At 47.5% G+C, this 16414-nt stretch overlaps 1 protein-coding gene across 17 annotated transcripts in view; it reads right to left on the bottom strand.

Annotated features, from left to right (window-relative positions):
* DYSF (dysferlin) overlaps positions 1 to 16414 on the bottom strand; it is a 229666-nt gene that overhangs the window by 195511 nt on the left and 17741 nt on the right. For all 17 annotated transcript variants that reach the window (XM_055400236.2, XM_055400240.2, XM_055400242.2 and 14 more), the window contains exons 2-3: positions 6638 to 6693; positions 5377 to 5468 (exon numbers count right to left, since the gene is read on the bottom strand). In XM_055400236.2, the coding sequence (XP_055256211.2) occupies positions 5377 to 5468; positions 6638 to 6693 (148 nt within the window). The remainder of the gene's footprint in view (positions 1 to 5376; positions 5469 to 6637; positions 6694 to 16414) is intronic.

Here is a 16414-nt window from a genome sequence, read left to right as displayed (position 1 = left end):
GATTCTTGATGTCAATCTGGGTCGCCTTCTGCACTGTCTGATTGAAGGGGGCCTGGGTGCACAGGTCCCCTGGAGTAGAGTTGCCAGATCAAGTACACTACTGCCTGCTAAGTTTTCATTTCAGGTAAACAATGGGGAATTTTTTAATATAAGTATGTCTCATGCAACACTTGGGACACTCAGACTTAACTGTCTGTCCTGTATGTTTCTCTGTTGAATCTGGCCACCCCACCCCAGGCCTGGCTAGGCCTGGAGCCAGTGAGTTACCATAGTCAAGATGAGCATCATTTTAACACAAATGTTTTATGTTTCTTGTTTTTCATTTTGCTGTGCCACTCAGCTTGTGGGATGTTAGTTCCCCAATCAGGCATCAAACTGGACACTCAGCAGTGAAAGCAGGAAAACACAGAGTCCTAACCACTGGATCACCAGGGAATTCTGTAACCCTGATGTTTTGACAAGTGGATACTTTGACCCCATGGAGACTTTTGCTTCCATATTTATATTTACTAAACATTTAAATTTAAAAAAATACACCTACATTAATTAATTTCCACTGGAAAGGCATTTTTCAGAACAAATTAAATTAAACCCATTTAATTTGCTGATATATTTTCTATACAGTGTAATTAAACTCTTTCCTTTTTTCAATCTTCATTTTTATTTTACCTAAATTATTGTCATTCGTAATAATTATTTTCTATTTACATTTCCCAACACAGGTTTGGTGCAAAGTTGTTTTTTGGTTGTTGTTTTTTTTTTCATTTTTTGGTACGTATCAAGCTTTATCAACTATAGGTCTCTCCCATTCTTGAGTTTTCTTTTGTGGGATTCTATTAAGTCTAATTCTCTCAGGCCAATGTTTACAGTTACCAATAGAATCCTTCAGTCAGTCTTTTCATTTCCTTAACAATTTTGCCCATGAACCATTTTGCCCATGATTGTTATACGGTAATCATTTCTACAAACTACATCAATAAACTATGGCAAGAATTATATTTACTTCTTAGCTAATCCATGTAAAAAACTGAGAGCCATTCCTTGCGCTCATGCAGTGGGTGCTCAGCCCTGCTGCACACTGGCCTCCCCTGTGCAGATTCAAGAAGTGCTGAGGCCTGCACTCGACTCTAGCTTCTCCTTTAATCAATTTGCTGCAGAGCCCAGACACTGATCTCTGGTCAAGCTCCTGAATCATTGTAAGATGCACCCAGGGTTGGAGCTCTGTTCCGAAAACCTAGAGCTGCACTGTCCAACAGAGCAAACAGCCACTACACATGCACATGAACCATTTAAATTTAAATTAAGCAAAATTTAAGATTCAGCTCCTCAGTCACACTGGCCAACACAAAATGATTCCATCATCTCAGTAAGCTCTATCCAGCAGCACTGGTCTAGAGTGGAGATGACCACTTCTCACCCCCGAACACCTGGGAGTTTGTAATGACGCACAGGCCCTGGCCCCAGTGAAGTCAGAACTTGCAGGTGGAGCCAGGCACTGGTGTGCTGTGTCAAAACGGCCAGTGATGCTACTGTGTCTCATAGCCTGGATTGGGAACTTCCCGGCTCAACATTCTAGCAGTCAAGCAGCTGGTCAGGGATCAAGGTCAGCTTCCCCTCCAACATCCTTCTGAGAAGCCCAGAGTAAACAGGAAGTTGTTGAATGCAGCCTGGGACACAAGTCCAGGACCCACCCTAGCTGGGTTTGCACAGCTGTCTCCCATCCAGAGGAGTGATGCTTCATTTTTGCATTTGAAATCTGATTTTATGGACACAGAGTTTTGATTCACCCTGCAGTTGGTTCAGGGTGGGTGGGGTACAGAATGGCCCAGAGATAGTAACCAGCCTGAGTGGTTCCCCTCCTGAGAGATTCCAAGACCCCACTCCAGGCCAGCAGACCAGTTTGGCACAACAAGGTCGCTCAAAACTGCCAAGAGCCGCGGGGGAAACACAGAAACCACAGAGAGGAGAGTGGGGGAAGGGGCGCAGGAGAGAAGGGTAAAAGCGGCGGGGCAGGAGGGGCAGGGAGCAGCGCCAGAGGCCTTTGCAGACACACGTGCAAGTGAGGGGCGGAAGAATGAGTGAGGCGTTGAGGGGACTCTAAGAACGGCAGGAGGCAGAGGATGGAGGTTTGGCAGAAGGAGAGGAGGAGGCGGAGGGAGCCTCTGCAGAGGAGGCAGAGGCTTTGCTGGAAGCAGACCCGGGAGGACCCTTGGTGGGGTTCAGAGAGCACCCGGGACGGCCAGGGATGAAGGGACCCTGTGGACCTCACTGAAACCGAGGACAGCCTGATGGCAACGGTCACCGTCACACCCATTATTTCCCTATTTGCTTCCTGACCAGACACTGACAGCTTGGGGGTAGTGAGTAGGTGTTTCACATAACATGTTCATTAAATTGAATTCACTAAATTTTTTTCCCTTTTCTCTTTCAGAATGCAAAATGTCACGTGGCTGCTCTTGTCGCTTCCTGGAAAGGTTCCTCACTTTCGCAGCCTTAGAAAGGTTACTAATGTTAATCTGGGATTCCTTTCTCACATTTCACGAGCAGAGTGCATGTGCTGTGCGGTCCAACCATGGGCCTGACAGAAGCACCTGTGTGTGCCTTGCCTCCCCTCTGCCGCTCCACCGGCTTACCCCCATACACCTTCCATCCAGTCAAACTGCTCTCCAGCCTGCAGACCCCGCTCTGGCAACAGCTCCAACAACGAAACCAAAACTCTATTATTTCTAAAATTCTTCAGGTGCTTGTGAATGTAATTTTAAATTCAGCTGAATTAAAATTTAATAATTTGTGAAGTGAAGTGAAGGTCACTCAGTCGTGTCCGACTCTTTGCCAACCCATGGACTCTATAGTCCATGGAATTCTCTAGGCCACAATACTGGAGTGAGTAGCCTTTCCCTTCTCCAGGAGATTTTCCCAGCCTAGGGATCAAACCCAGGTCTCCTGCATTGCAGGCAGATTCTTTACCAGCTGAACCACCAGGGAAGCCCATTAATAATTTTTAACTGCTAGAACTACAAAATCAAGATAAATGTTTGTAAAACTCAAAAAATAACAATCAAAATAGTTATGCGAAAGAAGTTTCTGTTTAAATTAGAAAGCTTTGTCGATTAGGTCTTCTGCAGATTAATGTTTGAGGAACTGATTTCTAGCACACTGGCTTCACAGTGACCTGGTCATGGGGGAAACTGGTTTTCAGAGAGCTGACTTCCCCCTGGGAGCTAAAGGACACCCACAGGGGCCAACCAGAGGGTTCCAAGGTGCGATCCAACCTGCCCTTCCTGTGACCTCCAACCCACAGGGCCAGGCCGATCCATGTGTGACACTGGCCTGGTATCACCCGAGGGCCAGCCTGGCTCTTGAATTGATCAAAAATATGTTCTCGAACCCTGCTGCCTTCCTGGTCTTAGAATCTCCCCACAGGGCCTGAAAAATGCTGAATATGATCATGAAAATGAAACCTGCATTTCCTCTGCATGCCTTTGCCTTGCTAAGCTCCCTCCAGAAGGGCCTAGCACCCGCCTGGAGCTTCCGGGAGACTCTGAGAGGTGCAGGGACACCATGATTCTGACCATGTTGAAGACCCACCCTTCAATCACAGCTCTGCCATCACTAACCTTCGGGGAAATCACCCGGCCTCCTGGAGCCTCGATTTCCCTCTGTAATAACGACAAGTATAACAGCAACCCATAACGATTAAAAAAGATCCTTTATATAAAGACTCAGCATAGGACCAGATACTTGGCTAAGCTCTCGGTAAACATCAGCTGTTGTGGATTTGCTATTATTATCCTCAGCCTGATGCTGGAGGCCCCCTCCCAGTGGGGCCCCCCTGCTCCCCTCTCACTGGGCTGTACAAGTTGTGTGACTCAGTCCCACCTGTAAGGCCTTAACCCCCTGCCCTCCGTGACTGAACAGTGGAAGGCCCTCCATTCCTCTCCTCTCTAAAGCCAACCCTGGCCTCCGATTCAGCCTGTGTGGCCCTCCTCCAAGAAGCCCTCCAGGACTACCTGGAGTCCAGCGCTGCTCCTCCCTCACCGGCAGGTCCACCATTCATACTTATCAGAAGCTGACTTTTTTCCACAAAACGACTGTGTTGGAGTAGTTTAGTGTGAACTAACTCCAGGCCCTGCTCCTGCGCAGGTGGAGGCTGCTGAGGTCCAGACTGGACAATATGGACCCAAGACTCCCTGGGCCCCACACTTGCAGCCCCACCTTGGGAGGGCGCAGTGAAAGCACCCCCGTCCTCCCCACACGTACCAAGCTCCGCACTCACGGCCAGCAGAGCCACAAAGAGACTGTGGCAGTTGGGGTTTTCCCAAGCTTTTTAAGATTTCAAACTTCCCGGATATTTTGCAGCCTGAGACCCTTGTCGGCCTTCACCAGATCTCAGAATTTTCCCGCCTCCCCTCTCCCCTCCCCCACCCCAGGGAAAAACAGCCGGGCCCCAGACACCAGCTCACCCAGTTCCCAAACAAAGGTTCCACTGTCAGCAGGTCACAAAACAGCAAGCCCATGCCTGATCCTTGGGTCCGGACCTCAGCAAGTGGCACCAGGAGCAGGAACCCACCCTGCCGGCGCCATCAGATCCAGCAGGGGCTGCTGAACCCCCACCACCACATTTAAGGCTCAGCACTGGGTGCCCTCACACCTGGTATCTCCCAGCCCACCCCACCCCACCATCAACAGGACCATCAATCTGCAAGCTCGGCTGGCCCTGCCCCCTCCCGACACCCCGACCACCAGCACACAAAAGGCCAGGAGCTCAGCACAAGAGGAAGGACCCACCATCTGCCGAAGAGCCTGCTTTGACCACCACAAAACTTCCAACTCTGCTCCTGCTATTTCCCCCGCCTGGAAACCCTCCCCACTACAAACTGACACATGAAATGACATCAGAAAACACTGCCACAGGACGGTCAGCAGTCAGTGTGGACCATTAGCACTGTTCTGACTTCTAGACCACAACTCTCACCTCGAGTCCCACCTCTTGCATGAAGCCCTCCTGGAGCGCTCCCGCCAGTGGCTGCTCTGCTTGCCTGTCTCCTGCAGTGGGTGGGGAGAGAGGGCTGTGCCAGGCACCTCGGGGCTGCAGCAGGAGCCAGACAGCTTTCTCTCCCCTGCTCTCTGGGGCACAGGCTGTCCTGGGAAACGCACTCACATCTGACTCTAGCCCATCTTCCTTCCCTGCCAATTCACCCCCAGCTGAGTTCCTGATGCTGCAGTCAAGCCTCTCCCCTCCTTCTCTGGGCCAGGCCCATGAGTGGCAGGTCTTCACTAAACACCAGCTCCCCAGAGTCCAGATTCTGAAAGCGGCATCTGCCACGACCCTGCCCAGACAAACCCACAGGTCTCAGAGCCCCCTCACCACCTCACCTGTTCCTCCCCATCGTCTCATGGTCTTTGACCACCACAAGAAGCTCGGAGCCCTGGTCCAGGGGGACACCCTTGAGGTCCCACTCGAATCCCTGGAAGAAAAGGAGAAAAGATGTCTTAACCTGTGGGCCCCTAGAAGAGAAGAGACTGTGTCTGGTTCCTCCTGGGCACTGAGGGGGCATCTGCGACCACTCCTGGGGGAGGGAGGGGTGCAAGAGAGAAAGAATGAGTACATGAGTGGCAGGGTCCCAGGGCTTCAGAAGTTGACAGCGAGAGCTGAAGGCAGCAGAAGAGGCCAGACTCCCGTGAACCCCTACCGCCAACTCAGTTCTACCAGTCACCAGAAGCGCAGCTGGGGAAAATGCCAGGTGACTCTGCAGGGCCCTCAGGGACCAAAATCAATGTGCTCACGGAGTAGTCAGGCCCCTGGTGACAGCATGCATTAGTGCCACATAGGTCTCCGATAATCCCAGGATCCTTCTCAGGGCAAAGGCACCCCATGCACCTTGACGCTACCCACACAAGGCACCCAGGGCTTCCAAAGATGACCAGAGAGCCGTATAAAGGAAGCTGACTGACCAAGTCTCAAACAGGAGCAAGTTATACAGCCGATGGGAGCCAATTCTTTTGCCAATTAGAGAATGATGAATCTCTGAGCAGATAACACACTGACCAACAAGAACCTGAATTGGTGAGCAAATAAATGAGCATCTCCCAACACAGATTTATTCACTAAAATTGTGAAAGGCTATTGCAAAATGCCTTAAGTAAATCATTTGCACAGATAAGTTACTGCAAACAGGCAATTACTTCCTGTGGTTTAAATTACCACAGGAATTGGTAAACACTGACAGTTTTTCTAAAACAATGTATTCAGTGTAACCCAAAGTAAAAATAGAAAAAAAAGCAAGCTGGTTGAGGAGGCAGGCAGAGGCCAGCAAGAGGCAGACGAGGAGCCAGGGAGGGCCGTGGGAGGAGGCGGCTCTGGGTAAAGACAGCAGCCTGCGTAAGGGAGACAGGAGAGCCGAACACACCCTCCATCCGGCTGGCCTGACCAGAAAGGAGCAGAGACAGCACACACCTCACTCCTCTCCACGCTGCAGCCACATCGCAGGGCAGACCCCGGCCAGGCCACCATCGCTCCTCCCAGGTCCCTGGTGCCCGGGGATTCCGTGGCGAGCCAGACCAGAGCCCCTCCTCTGGATGACAACACCACCGAAAAAGCCACCGAGCCCCCTGACTCACCCCGCAGAGGACATACCTCATTCCACACAGGGTTCACGTTGTTCCTGATGACTTTGGTTCTCTTCTTCACACCTACGAGAGACACAGAGGGCGCGTGAAGAGACACACCCCACTCTGCACCTTCCCCAAGTGAGGGCCAGTTCCTAGTCGTGCACTGCAGCCAGCCCCTCAAAGGAAACCTACAAAACCCACAGGTCCCTGAGAACACCCCTGGTCTGCAGTGAAAGCCCAATGCCAATCACACAGGTCTCTCAGCCCTGGGTTGGAGAAACAGCAGCCCCATCTGAAGGATCGTCTAAAGGAAAATACCCAGCCTAACTCTCTTTTTTCTCAATATTTCATTTTTTTATTTATTTTGCTGTTCTGGCTCTTAGTTGCAGCACCCGGGATCTTTAGCTGTGGCTGGGCACTCTTAGCTGCAGCTTGTGAGGTCTAGTTCCCTAACCAGGGATCCAACCCAGGCCCCTGGCATTGGGAGCTCAAGAGTCTCAGCCACTGGACCACCAGGGAAGTGCCAGACTGACTCTTCTTTTTTTATTTTGTATTTGTATCCGAGTATAGCCAATTAACAATGTTGTGATAGTTTCAGGTGAACAGCAAAGGGGCTCAGTCATACATCTACAGGTATCCATTCCCCCCCAAACTCAGCCTGACTCTTACTGAGTTTGTTATTGTTACTCCTGACTTTCTAAATAAAGTCTTGAAATTGTCAAGTTTCTGATTCTAAGAATGAATGATCTTCATAGAAAATATTCCATTTTCCTTTTTAAAAAATCTATCTCCACATACTGTATGATTCCATTTATGTGAAATGTTCAGAATAGGGAAATCCACAGAGACAGAAAATAGTTTAGTAGTTTCCAGGGACGTTGGGGGAGATGGGAATGGCAAATGAATCCTTAATGGAGATTTCTTTTCTGGGTGATGAAATGTTATGAAATGAGATAATGACGATTGTACAACATAGTGAATGTACTAAAGATCATTTACAGTGTATATTTTTAAATTATTAAAATGGTGGCTTTTAGGGTTTGTGAATTTTACCTCAATCTAAAAAAAAAATCCTCCTCTCTCTCACCTTGAAGGCATCTACCTGAAACAGGCTAGGCTGAGGGAACACAGAAAGGCTTCAGAAGAGACAGGAACTCACACTGCTGAGTGCCCCAGGCGGGAGCCTGCTGAGCCTTTCCTCTGGCATTTGGGCCTGAGGGGTGGATGAGAGGAACAGAAAGGGCCAAACGTGTCTGGCTTTTCCACTAAGCATCAGGACAGGAATGATTGTGTGCTTGGTAAATGATTTAAAGTGTTCTGCCAGACACAGAATTTATATTTGGGTTGGATATGAAAGATCACCGATTCAACCCCATCTGTGCAAGACCCTTCAGTGAGAAGCCTGTGGCCCCACCTAGACTCCTCAGCATTCACAGTGTCCTACCTGGACTGGCCCTTCGAGCCTCTGGAAACATCCCCCAGGACCCCTGAGTCCTCCTCTGAAGCCGAGCACTGTCTGTTTCCTTCCTGGAGGTCCAGCCCCCACGGCCCAGCTCAGAGCAGGAAGAGAAGAGAGGAGCAGAGGGGGTCATGGACACAAGCAAGGTCTGGGGACGGATTTGGAGGAAGGAAACAATGGCTTCCCAGGTGGCTCAGTGGTAAAGAATCCGCCTGCCAATGCAGGAGACGCGGGTTCCATCCCTGGATCGGGAAGATACCCTGGAGAAGGAAACCGCAATCCACTTCAATATTCTTGCCTGAGAAATCCCATGGACAGAGGAGCCTGGCAGGCTACAATCCATGGAGTCAGAGAGTTAGACACGACTGACTGAGCACACATGCATGCAACAACAGAGAAAGAAGTGAAGGAAAATCGAGGCGAAAGAAACACCCAACAGAGGATTGATTGGTAGACTTAAGACAAAGATTCAGGTCCCCCGAGTGCCCTCAGATGTCCTGATAAATCTCCCCCAGCGGGAGAGGGTGAGCCCCAGCCCCCCCACCACCTGCTGAAAATCACTGTTGAGGGAAAAGCACGTGGACTTTGGGATGACACAGATCACCATAGAACACTTATTTTCTCAGAGACCCTAGGGCAGCAGTTCTTAAGTTTTTGGTCACACAATGTCACTCTTAAAAATTAAGGACCCTAAGGAGCTTAAGTAAAACTAAGGTAACTTGTATCTATTGACTTTTACTGTATTTGAGGTTAAAACTGAGGCACTTTAAAATATTTATTTGGTAATTAATTTTACATTAACAAAAATAAGCCCAGTACATAAGTGACATATTTTTGTGAAAAATAACTATAACTTCCAAAACAAAGGAAAAAGGAAAATGACAGTTTACTTTTGCAAAACTCTTTAATGCCTCGCTGGATGATCATATCTTTGTCTACATTCAGTCCACTGAGATGTCTTGTTTTAGTTGACATCCATGAAGAAAATCCAACCAGACATATAGATGGAAAAGGAGGTGCATTTTAATAAGTTTTCAGATAATTTTGGATATTCTTCTCTCATACCACACCAAAACTTGACAGGAAGTATTTCTTAAACTTAAAGGTTAGCTGGGGTGTGAAATTTGAAAGTAGAGTGATAAACATTTCATACTGTTACATTAAAATCTATTGTCCTGTCTTGCATTTTGAATAACTCTTTTACCCATGGAGGACTCTCTAACATCTTGCGTTGGTCATTTGGGAAGTAATCTCATCAGAAAAGTCATTAAATACTGAGAAACGCAAGACAGAAGTTTTCTAAAACTCCAATTTTTGTTCAAAAGCTCAACTTTTATGATGGGCAACAAATGATAAATGTCAGTTTAAAGAAGCAGGCTTGCTCACTCATTTTCAAGAAAATGACTGTCAAATGCCCAAGTCTGAATAATCATAGCTTGTCAGTCACTCTTTCAAGTGAAAGCAATATTCCATTTTTTAAATTTTAAAACAAAAGGCTAGTTCAACATGCCACGTGAGCAGTCACACAGGTGCTTTTTATGCAACAATCGTCACTTCCCCGGGTGCAGCAGAAGTGCTCTGGGCATACTTCCCATCCCAACACAGAAAAGATTGCAAAAACAGGTACTCCAGGATCAAGATTAATAAAATCAATGACTGCACAGCTTTATCAGGGACATTTTTCAATAAAACTGGCTTTCTTTTTCAAACTGTGAGTACTGGCTTTTTTTTCCCCTTCGAATTACATGTTGTTCAGTCACTCAGTCGTGTCCAACTCTTTGAGACCCCATGGCTTTCCTGTCCATTACCAACTCCCGGAGCTTGCTCAAACTCATGTGAGTCAGTGATGCCATCCAACCATCTCACCCTCTGTCGTCCCCTTCTCCTGCTGCCTTCAATCTTTCCCAGCATCAGAGTCTTTTCTAAGGAGTCAGTTCTTCACATTAGATGGCCAAAGTATTGGAGTTTCAGCTTCAGCATCAGGATTGACCGGTTGGATCTCCTTGCAGTCCAAGGGACTCTCAAGAGTCTTCTCCAACATCACAGTTCAAAAGCATCAATTCTTTGACATTCATTGTTCTTTACGGTTCAACTCTCACATCCATACATGATTACTGGAAAAACCATAGGTTTGACTAGACGGACCTTTGATGAAAAATACAACTAGTGCAACTTGGTGCCAAAGCCCTGTTAGTATTAAGGCACCATCGGTTTCACTTTCCACTGCTGTTGCACCAGCAACAGCAAATATCAACACAGGGAAAAGTGCAAACAGTAGCTCAGTGTTATTGTGGAAATATGTTTAACCTTGCTGACCTGCTCAAACCTGCTGACCCATTCCCCCATGGGTCCACGTACCACAGTTGAAGAACCTCTGAGGAATTTCATTGAACTTCTGCTTCCTCACCTGTAAGGTTGCCATGCCCTTCTCCAGGGGGAATCTTCCTGACCCAGGGATCAAATCCACGTCTCTTACATCTCGGACATTGGCAGGCAGGTTCTTTACCACTAGTGCGACCCACTTAGCATAAGGTCATAATAATATCTCTTTATAGTGCTGTCATGAAAATTAAACAAGATAGGATGAGTGAGGTGCCTGGCACACAGCATGCTCATTAAATGTGAGTTTGCTTCCCCTCCCTTCCCGTCTGAGCCTCAGTGTGCTGCATCTAGTGAACTCCTACTGATCCTTCAATGCCCAACTCAGTTGTTTCTGCTCTGATATGCCTCCCCTGACTCCCCCAGACAGAGATGGTTGCAATCTATGAAAACATATATCGAACAGCAGGACAACACTGCACTTCTACATCTGTCTCCCAATGAGAGTGAGAGCTTCAGAGGGCAGACACCATGCCTTACTCATGGTAGGAACCCTAGAATATAACAAGTGAGAGTTGCTCAGTTGTGCCTGATTCTTTGCGACCCCATGAACTATACAGTCTGTGGAATTCTCCAGGCCAGGATACTGGAGTGGGTAGCTGTTCCCTTCTCCAGGGTCTTCCCAACCCAGGGATCAAACCCAGATCTCCCGCACTGCAGTCGGATTATTATAGCAAGGTGCCCAGTAATTGAGTGTGAAATGAATGGGTCCTTTTGTTTCCCAAGTTGGGTGCAAGTTCACTTCCTCACTGGAGGGTAGAGCCACTCTTCTCAGGGAACGTCAGAGACCACATTCACAGTCTGGCTGTATATCAACAGACAGAGGGGCTGGGAGGAGGCACGACGGAGGGGAGAGGTCCTCAGGGCCCAGCGATCCTATGAAGGTGTCCAGGCCTCTCTGACTGAAGCGCTCTGAATCTCCCTGTGGGCCACGTTGGTGCGGCTCCAGCTGGGGTTAAACACATGGCTTTGGAGTCATTCAAACAGCAGGTACTACTAAGTGACCTAAAGTAAAACTTGTCATCTTTCAAAAGCCTTAGCTCCCTTGGCAGTAAAATGATAATAAAAAAAGAATCTCTACTTCACTGGTTTTGAGGAGATATGAGATGCTACCTAAGTGTTCACTTCCCCTCCCCAATCAACTTTCCATGGCCTACAGGAGTAACATGGAAAATTCCATCTGCAGCCTCTCTTGAATTGTCCACTTGGAAACATAAGCTGGTGCTTCTGGCTAGTAGCAAATAAGCAGTGCCCATGTGCCAAGCCCTGCGCAGAATGTCTTTTAGACATTTTCTACTTTCTGCCTTTCCCTGCAGATGAGAACAAAGGCCCTCAATATGATTACACTAAATCCCAGCGAGAAGGGCCAACTCTGGGACCGTCTGGATGATGTGAAGGGAGGGGCCCCTGATAGGCTCTACAGCCCCAAAGAAGAGACAGAAAGAAATGAAACTTTAACCCGGCATGATCACAAGACTTATTGACACCAAGGAAAAGGAAAGCAGGCTGCTAATTAGGAAATAGTTTCTTCCTCATCATGGATTTAGACCTTTCCTGTCCTTGATCAGCAGTTTTGGCCTTGAGAGATGTGGCTTTATGTGTATAAATAAACAGACTCAATAGTTAAAGATAGATGAGCGCTCACAGCTCCTGCCAGGGGTGTGGAGAGGGGACTGCAGAATTGGGAACAGGCAGGCATCCATGAGAATCATGCTGGAACCCTGGGGTGTCCCTCCAGACTGAATGACTCAGTGAAGAGGAATGAACCTGCCATGGGAGGACTCTTCTGTGCCCCATGGAAATTCTTCACTTGTTTTCCCCTGCCTACCCACCCCACCTCAACCCTACATTCCTACCAGAGTCACCCATGGCTGTAGGGTAATGTTTTTCAAACTGCTCATTGGGACCCATTAGCAGCCCATGCTATCAACTGAGTGAGTTGACCAATATGTCTTTTTAATGACAGGCTAGACTAGAGAAGAAAATGTCAGAGCACATCTTTCATGTGCTATTATTACTATTACTATTAATTACATTAATATTACATTAATACTATTACTCAAAACTTTTGGTTATATTTTCACATATATACTTATGCGTGTACTCTATCTTGATGTAAAATACATTCCTTGTTGTAGATAACAGTCCCAAAACTTTGAAAATGATGACTTAAAGGAAGATTGTCAGAGGAGAACTGGAGGACAAAGAAATCTCGGACCTTGAAGGTCGAGAGGCAAGGTATGTAACAGAAGAAGATGTAGTAGATTGTCCTAGCCCCGCACTGGAGCCAATTCTGATTAACGGGCTGTGGGAGGAGATATGGGAAGGAGGCTTAGAGACACAAAGCAAAGTGAAGCTAAGAGGACAGTCCATCCTGCCCAGCCAGCACCTGGGGCCACCCGGCTGAGCAGTCGCCATAGGGGAGAAGAGCCTCACACATCTGACACCTGAGCATCAGACACGGCCATGGCCTCACACGAGGAACCACCTTTCACCTGGTGAGGTCTACCTGTCAGTAGCCAGTTGCTGTCCCTGCTGCCATCTGGGCCTCACGGCTCATTCACCTTTTCAAGCCCATCTTGTGGGAACAGGGCTTCCCGGATGGCTCAGCTGGTAAAGAATTTGCCTGAAAATGCAGGAGATGAGGGTTTGATCTCTGGGTCTGGAAGATCCCCTGGAGGAGGAAATGGCTACCCGCTCCAGGATTCTTGCCTAGGAAATCCCATGGACAGAGGAGCCTGGTGGGCTACAGTCCATGGGGCCGCAAAGAGTCAGAGATGATTGAGCTACTAAACACAGAGCACTTGCGGGGACAAGCCCCTTTCAATGGTCTAGGACACTTGTGAACTGCCCCACTGCCAAGGCCTGAACACACATGGATGGGGGTTACTATGTGGAAGGGAGCACCCCAATCTCTGGCAGAATGAGTGGGCAGTCTCCCCATAGCGGTGGTGGGACAGACTCCCTCCTCCTACACAATGATAAGGTTGAGGTACATTTCTGAAGCAGATAAAATGCTTGTCTTTGTAACACTGATTCAGTGGAATCTTAGGAGCTGGTGGGATCACAGAGAAGATAAATGCCAAAGCAAGGGTCTTCACTGAGGGTGCACATCACAGTCTGCAACCTGCTCCCATGTTTCTAACATCTGTCCAAAGAGGGCTTACACAAAGGCTGAGGAATACTGGTCTATTTCCCATCGCATCTCAAAGGCACCAAGGCCCAGAGGTCCATTGACAGATAAACAGATAAAACAGAATGTGAGCTGTACACACAACGGAATACTGCTCAGCCTTAGAAAGGAAGTAAGTTCGACACAGGCTGCCACATGGATGAACCCTGGAAACATCATGCTAAGTGAAATATGCCAGTTAGCAGGGATCTGGGGAGGAGGAAATGGGGAGTTATTATTTAACAGATACAGACTTTAGTTGGAGAAGGTGAAAGTGTTCTGGACATGGATGGTAGTGATAGCTGCACAACAGGATGAATGCAATTGATACCACTGAACTATACACTCAACGATTGTCAGGATAGAAACTGCGTATAATGTGTATTCTAACACAATTCTGATTTAAATCCAGGTGGGAGATGGTGAGGACACAGCAGCAGACCTGCGGTCTACTGACCGGCAACTGGGTGGGGAAGGGGGCTGGGTAAGAGTAGAGCCCGTCTCAGACTCTGACGCAGATGCCCTCAGGGTGGCTGGAGGGGCCGTTCACCGAGAGATGGAGCAGACGGAAGAGGAGAGGGGACGTCCGGGACTCACAGAGAGAGATACAGGCTGCTTCTGCCCATGAGTCAGGTAACAGGACCCACGACAGAGGCGCAGGGCACCTTTAGACCCTGCAGGCAGCCTCCGTGCAGCCTCTCATTTACCCCACAAACATATTTTTCAATACTGGGGGGCGGGGCCTGCTCTGGGTGTCCGGTGCTGCGAGCAGACCTCCTTTAGTTGCAGTGAGTGAGGGCTGCTCTCCGCTGCAGTGCCTGGGCCTCTCCCTGCAGTCATCCCTCTTGGTGCAGAGCATAGGCTCCAGGCGCTCAGGCTTGCCAGTTGTGGCGCATAGGCTTGGTTGCTCTGTGGCAGCTGCTCTTCCTGGACCAGGGATCAAACCCTTGTCTCCTTTATTAACAGGCAGATTCTTGTCTACTATACCACCAGGGAAGTCCAGTCCACAAATATTTATTGAGTACGTGCTCTGTGCTGGGCACTCTCTTGACACCTCATTAGAATACTCATTAGATAAGCAAAGCGATAAGAATTCAAAGTAACCAGCAGAAATGGAAACATGGTAGACATTGAATGGAGAAAAGGTAGCGTTGGCTTCTGCTGAAAGAAGGTCTGCTTAACTTCTCAGCACAGATACCCCCTAACAGAAAGGGCCGGCAGACTCAGATAACTCTGATACTTGCCCTCCATCTGTTCCCTAACTCAAGCCTGCACACCCTGAGACTGGGCAGCAGTCACTCCCTGCCTTCCCTACGAAAGCCCTACTCTTCTCATCTCAAGAACTCCCATCCCAATCTCCACCTTTCTAAATCTTAACTGAAAATATGCTTTCCAGAAAACAAGTAGCCAGGAAAGAGTGGTGGCAAGTGGATACACGGGGTATGATGGAAAGCCGTCTGAGAAGAGAAGTCTTTAAACTCAAAAGGCCAAACAAAACTGGGGAAGATATTTGAAACACCAGTGACAAAAATCTTAATGTCCTTAATACGTAAAGAGTACTCATAACTAATTAAGAAAAAGACAAACTTCTCTTCCCTCCCAAACTGGGCAAATTAAAAAGCAATTCAGGGACTTCCCTAGTGGTCCAGTGGTTAAGAATCCACCTGTCAATGCATAGGACAAGGGTTCAATCCCTGGTCTAGGAAAATCCTACATGCTGCAGAGTAACTAAGTCTGTATGCCACAACTACTGAGGCCAAGCTCTAGTGACCACGAGCTGCAACTATTTAAGCCCATGCATCACTGAGCCTGTGCTCTGCAACTAAAGAAGCCACTGCAATGAGAAGCCTATGCACGGCCACTAGAGAGTAGCTCCCGTTTCCCACAACTAGGGAAAGTCCATGCGCAGCAATGAAGTCCCAACACAGTCAAAAATAAATAAATAAATAAAATGTTTCACAAATTAAAAAAGAAATTCATTAAGAAATAAACACAAGTAGGCAATAATACTGAAACATCACAAATACTACTTGAACCTAAGAAAGTGTTAAAATTTTGCATGATTATGCTTTATGTTAGCAGAATTATAAGAAAATAAGCTCTTAAATTCAGCTAAAGGGAAGATAAAGTTGACACAGATCATCAGGACAGCAATTTGGGAAACACAGCGAACTCTTAAATATGTCTATAACCTCTGACACAGCAACACCACCTCCAGTATTTACCTAAAGGAAATTATTAAATATCTGGGCAAAGATTTTTGCCAGGATACTTCTTGCAGAGACACTATAACTTAACCATTGGATATAAATATTAAAAATTGATACAACCTAAACATTTCTCAATAGGGGGTTGATTAACTGAATTACGGTGCACCCATATAATAAAATAAAAATGAAAAGTGTGTAGAATATTTACTGACATATAAAAATCTCCCTGGCTTATTACTGAGTGAAAATGTAAATAAGCAAACATCTGAAAAAGATATCTGAATAAAATTATTTTTTAAAAAAGAAAGAAAAAGATATCTGGATGGGATTACCTCTAGAGAGGAAGGCAAGGGGTCTGGGGACTTCTGGTGGACAGGTGGGGTGAGCAAGGTTCAATTCCTTGGCCTGGGCAATATACACGAGCATTCCCTTCACAATTGATCCATTAAAGCAGGGCTCCTCAACCTTGACCCTTGAGAATTGCTTGTTAGGGGTATTGCGGGGCCACCTTAAGCGCTCTGGGATGTATGGCAGCGTCCGTGGCCTCCACCCAGAGCAGATCCCAACAGCATCTCACTTCTC

The sequence above is a fragment of the Moschus berezovskii genome, chromosome 11 (genome assembly GCF_049115385.1).
Source record: "Moschus berezovskii isolate FMDL1 chromosome 11, NW_MosBer_1.0, whole genome shotgun sequence".
Taxonomy (NCBI): domain Eukaryota; kingdom Metazoa; phylum Chordata; class Mammalia; order Artiodactyla; family Moschidae; genus Moschus; species Moschus berezovskii.
Note: the sequence above shows the minus strand (reverse complement) of the source record. Positions and strands in the feature narration are given on the sequence as shown.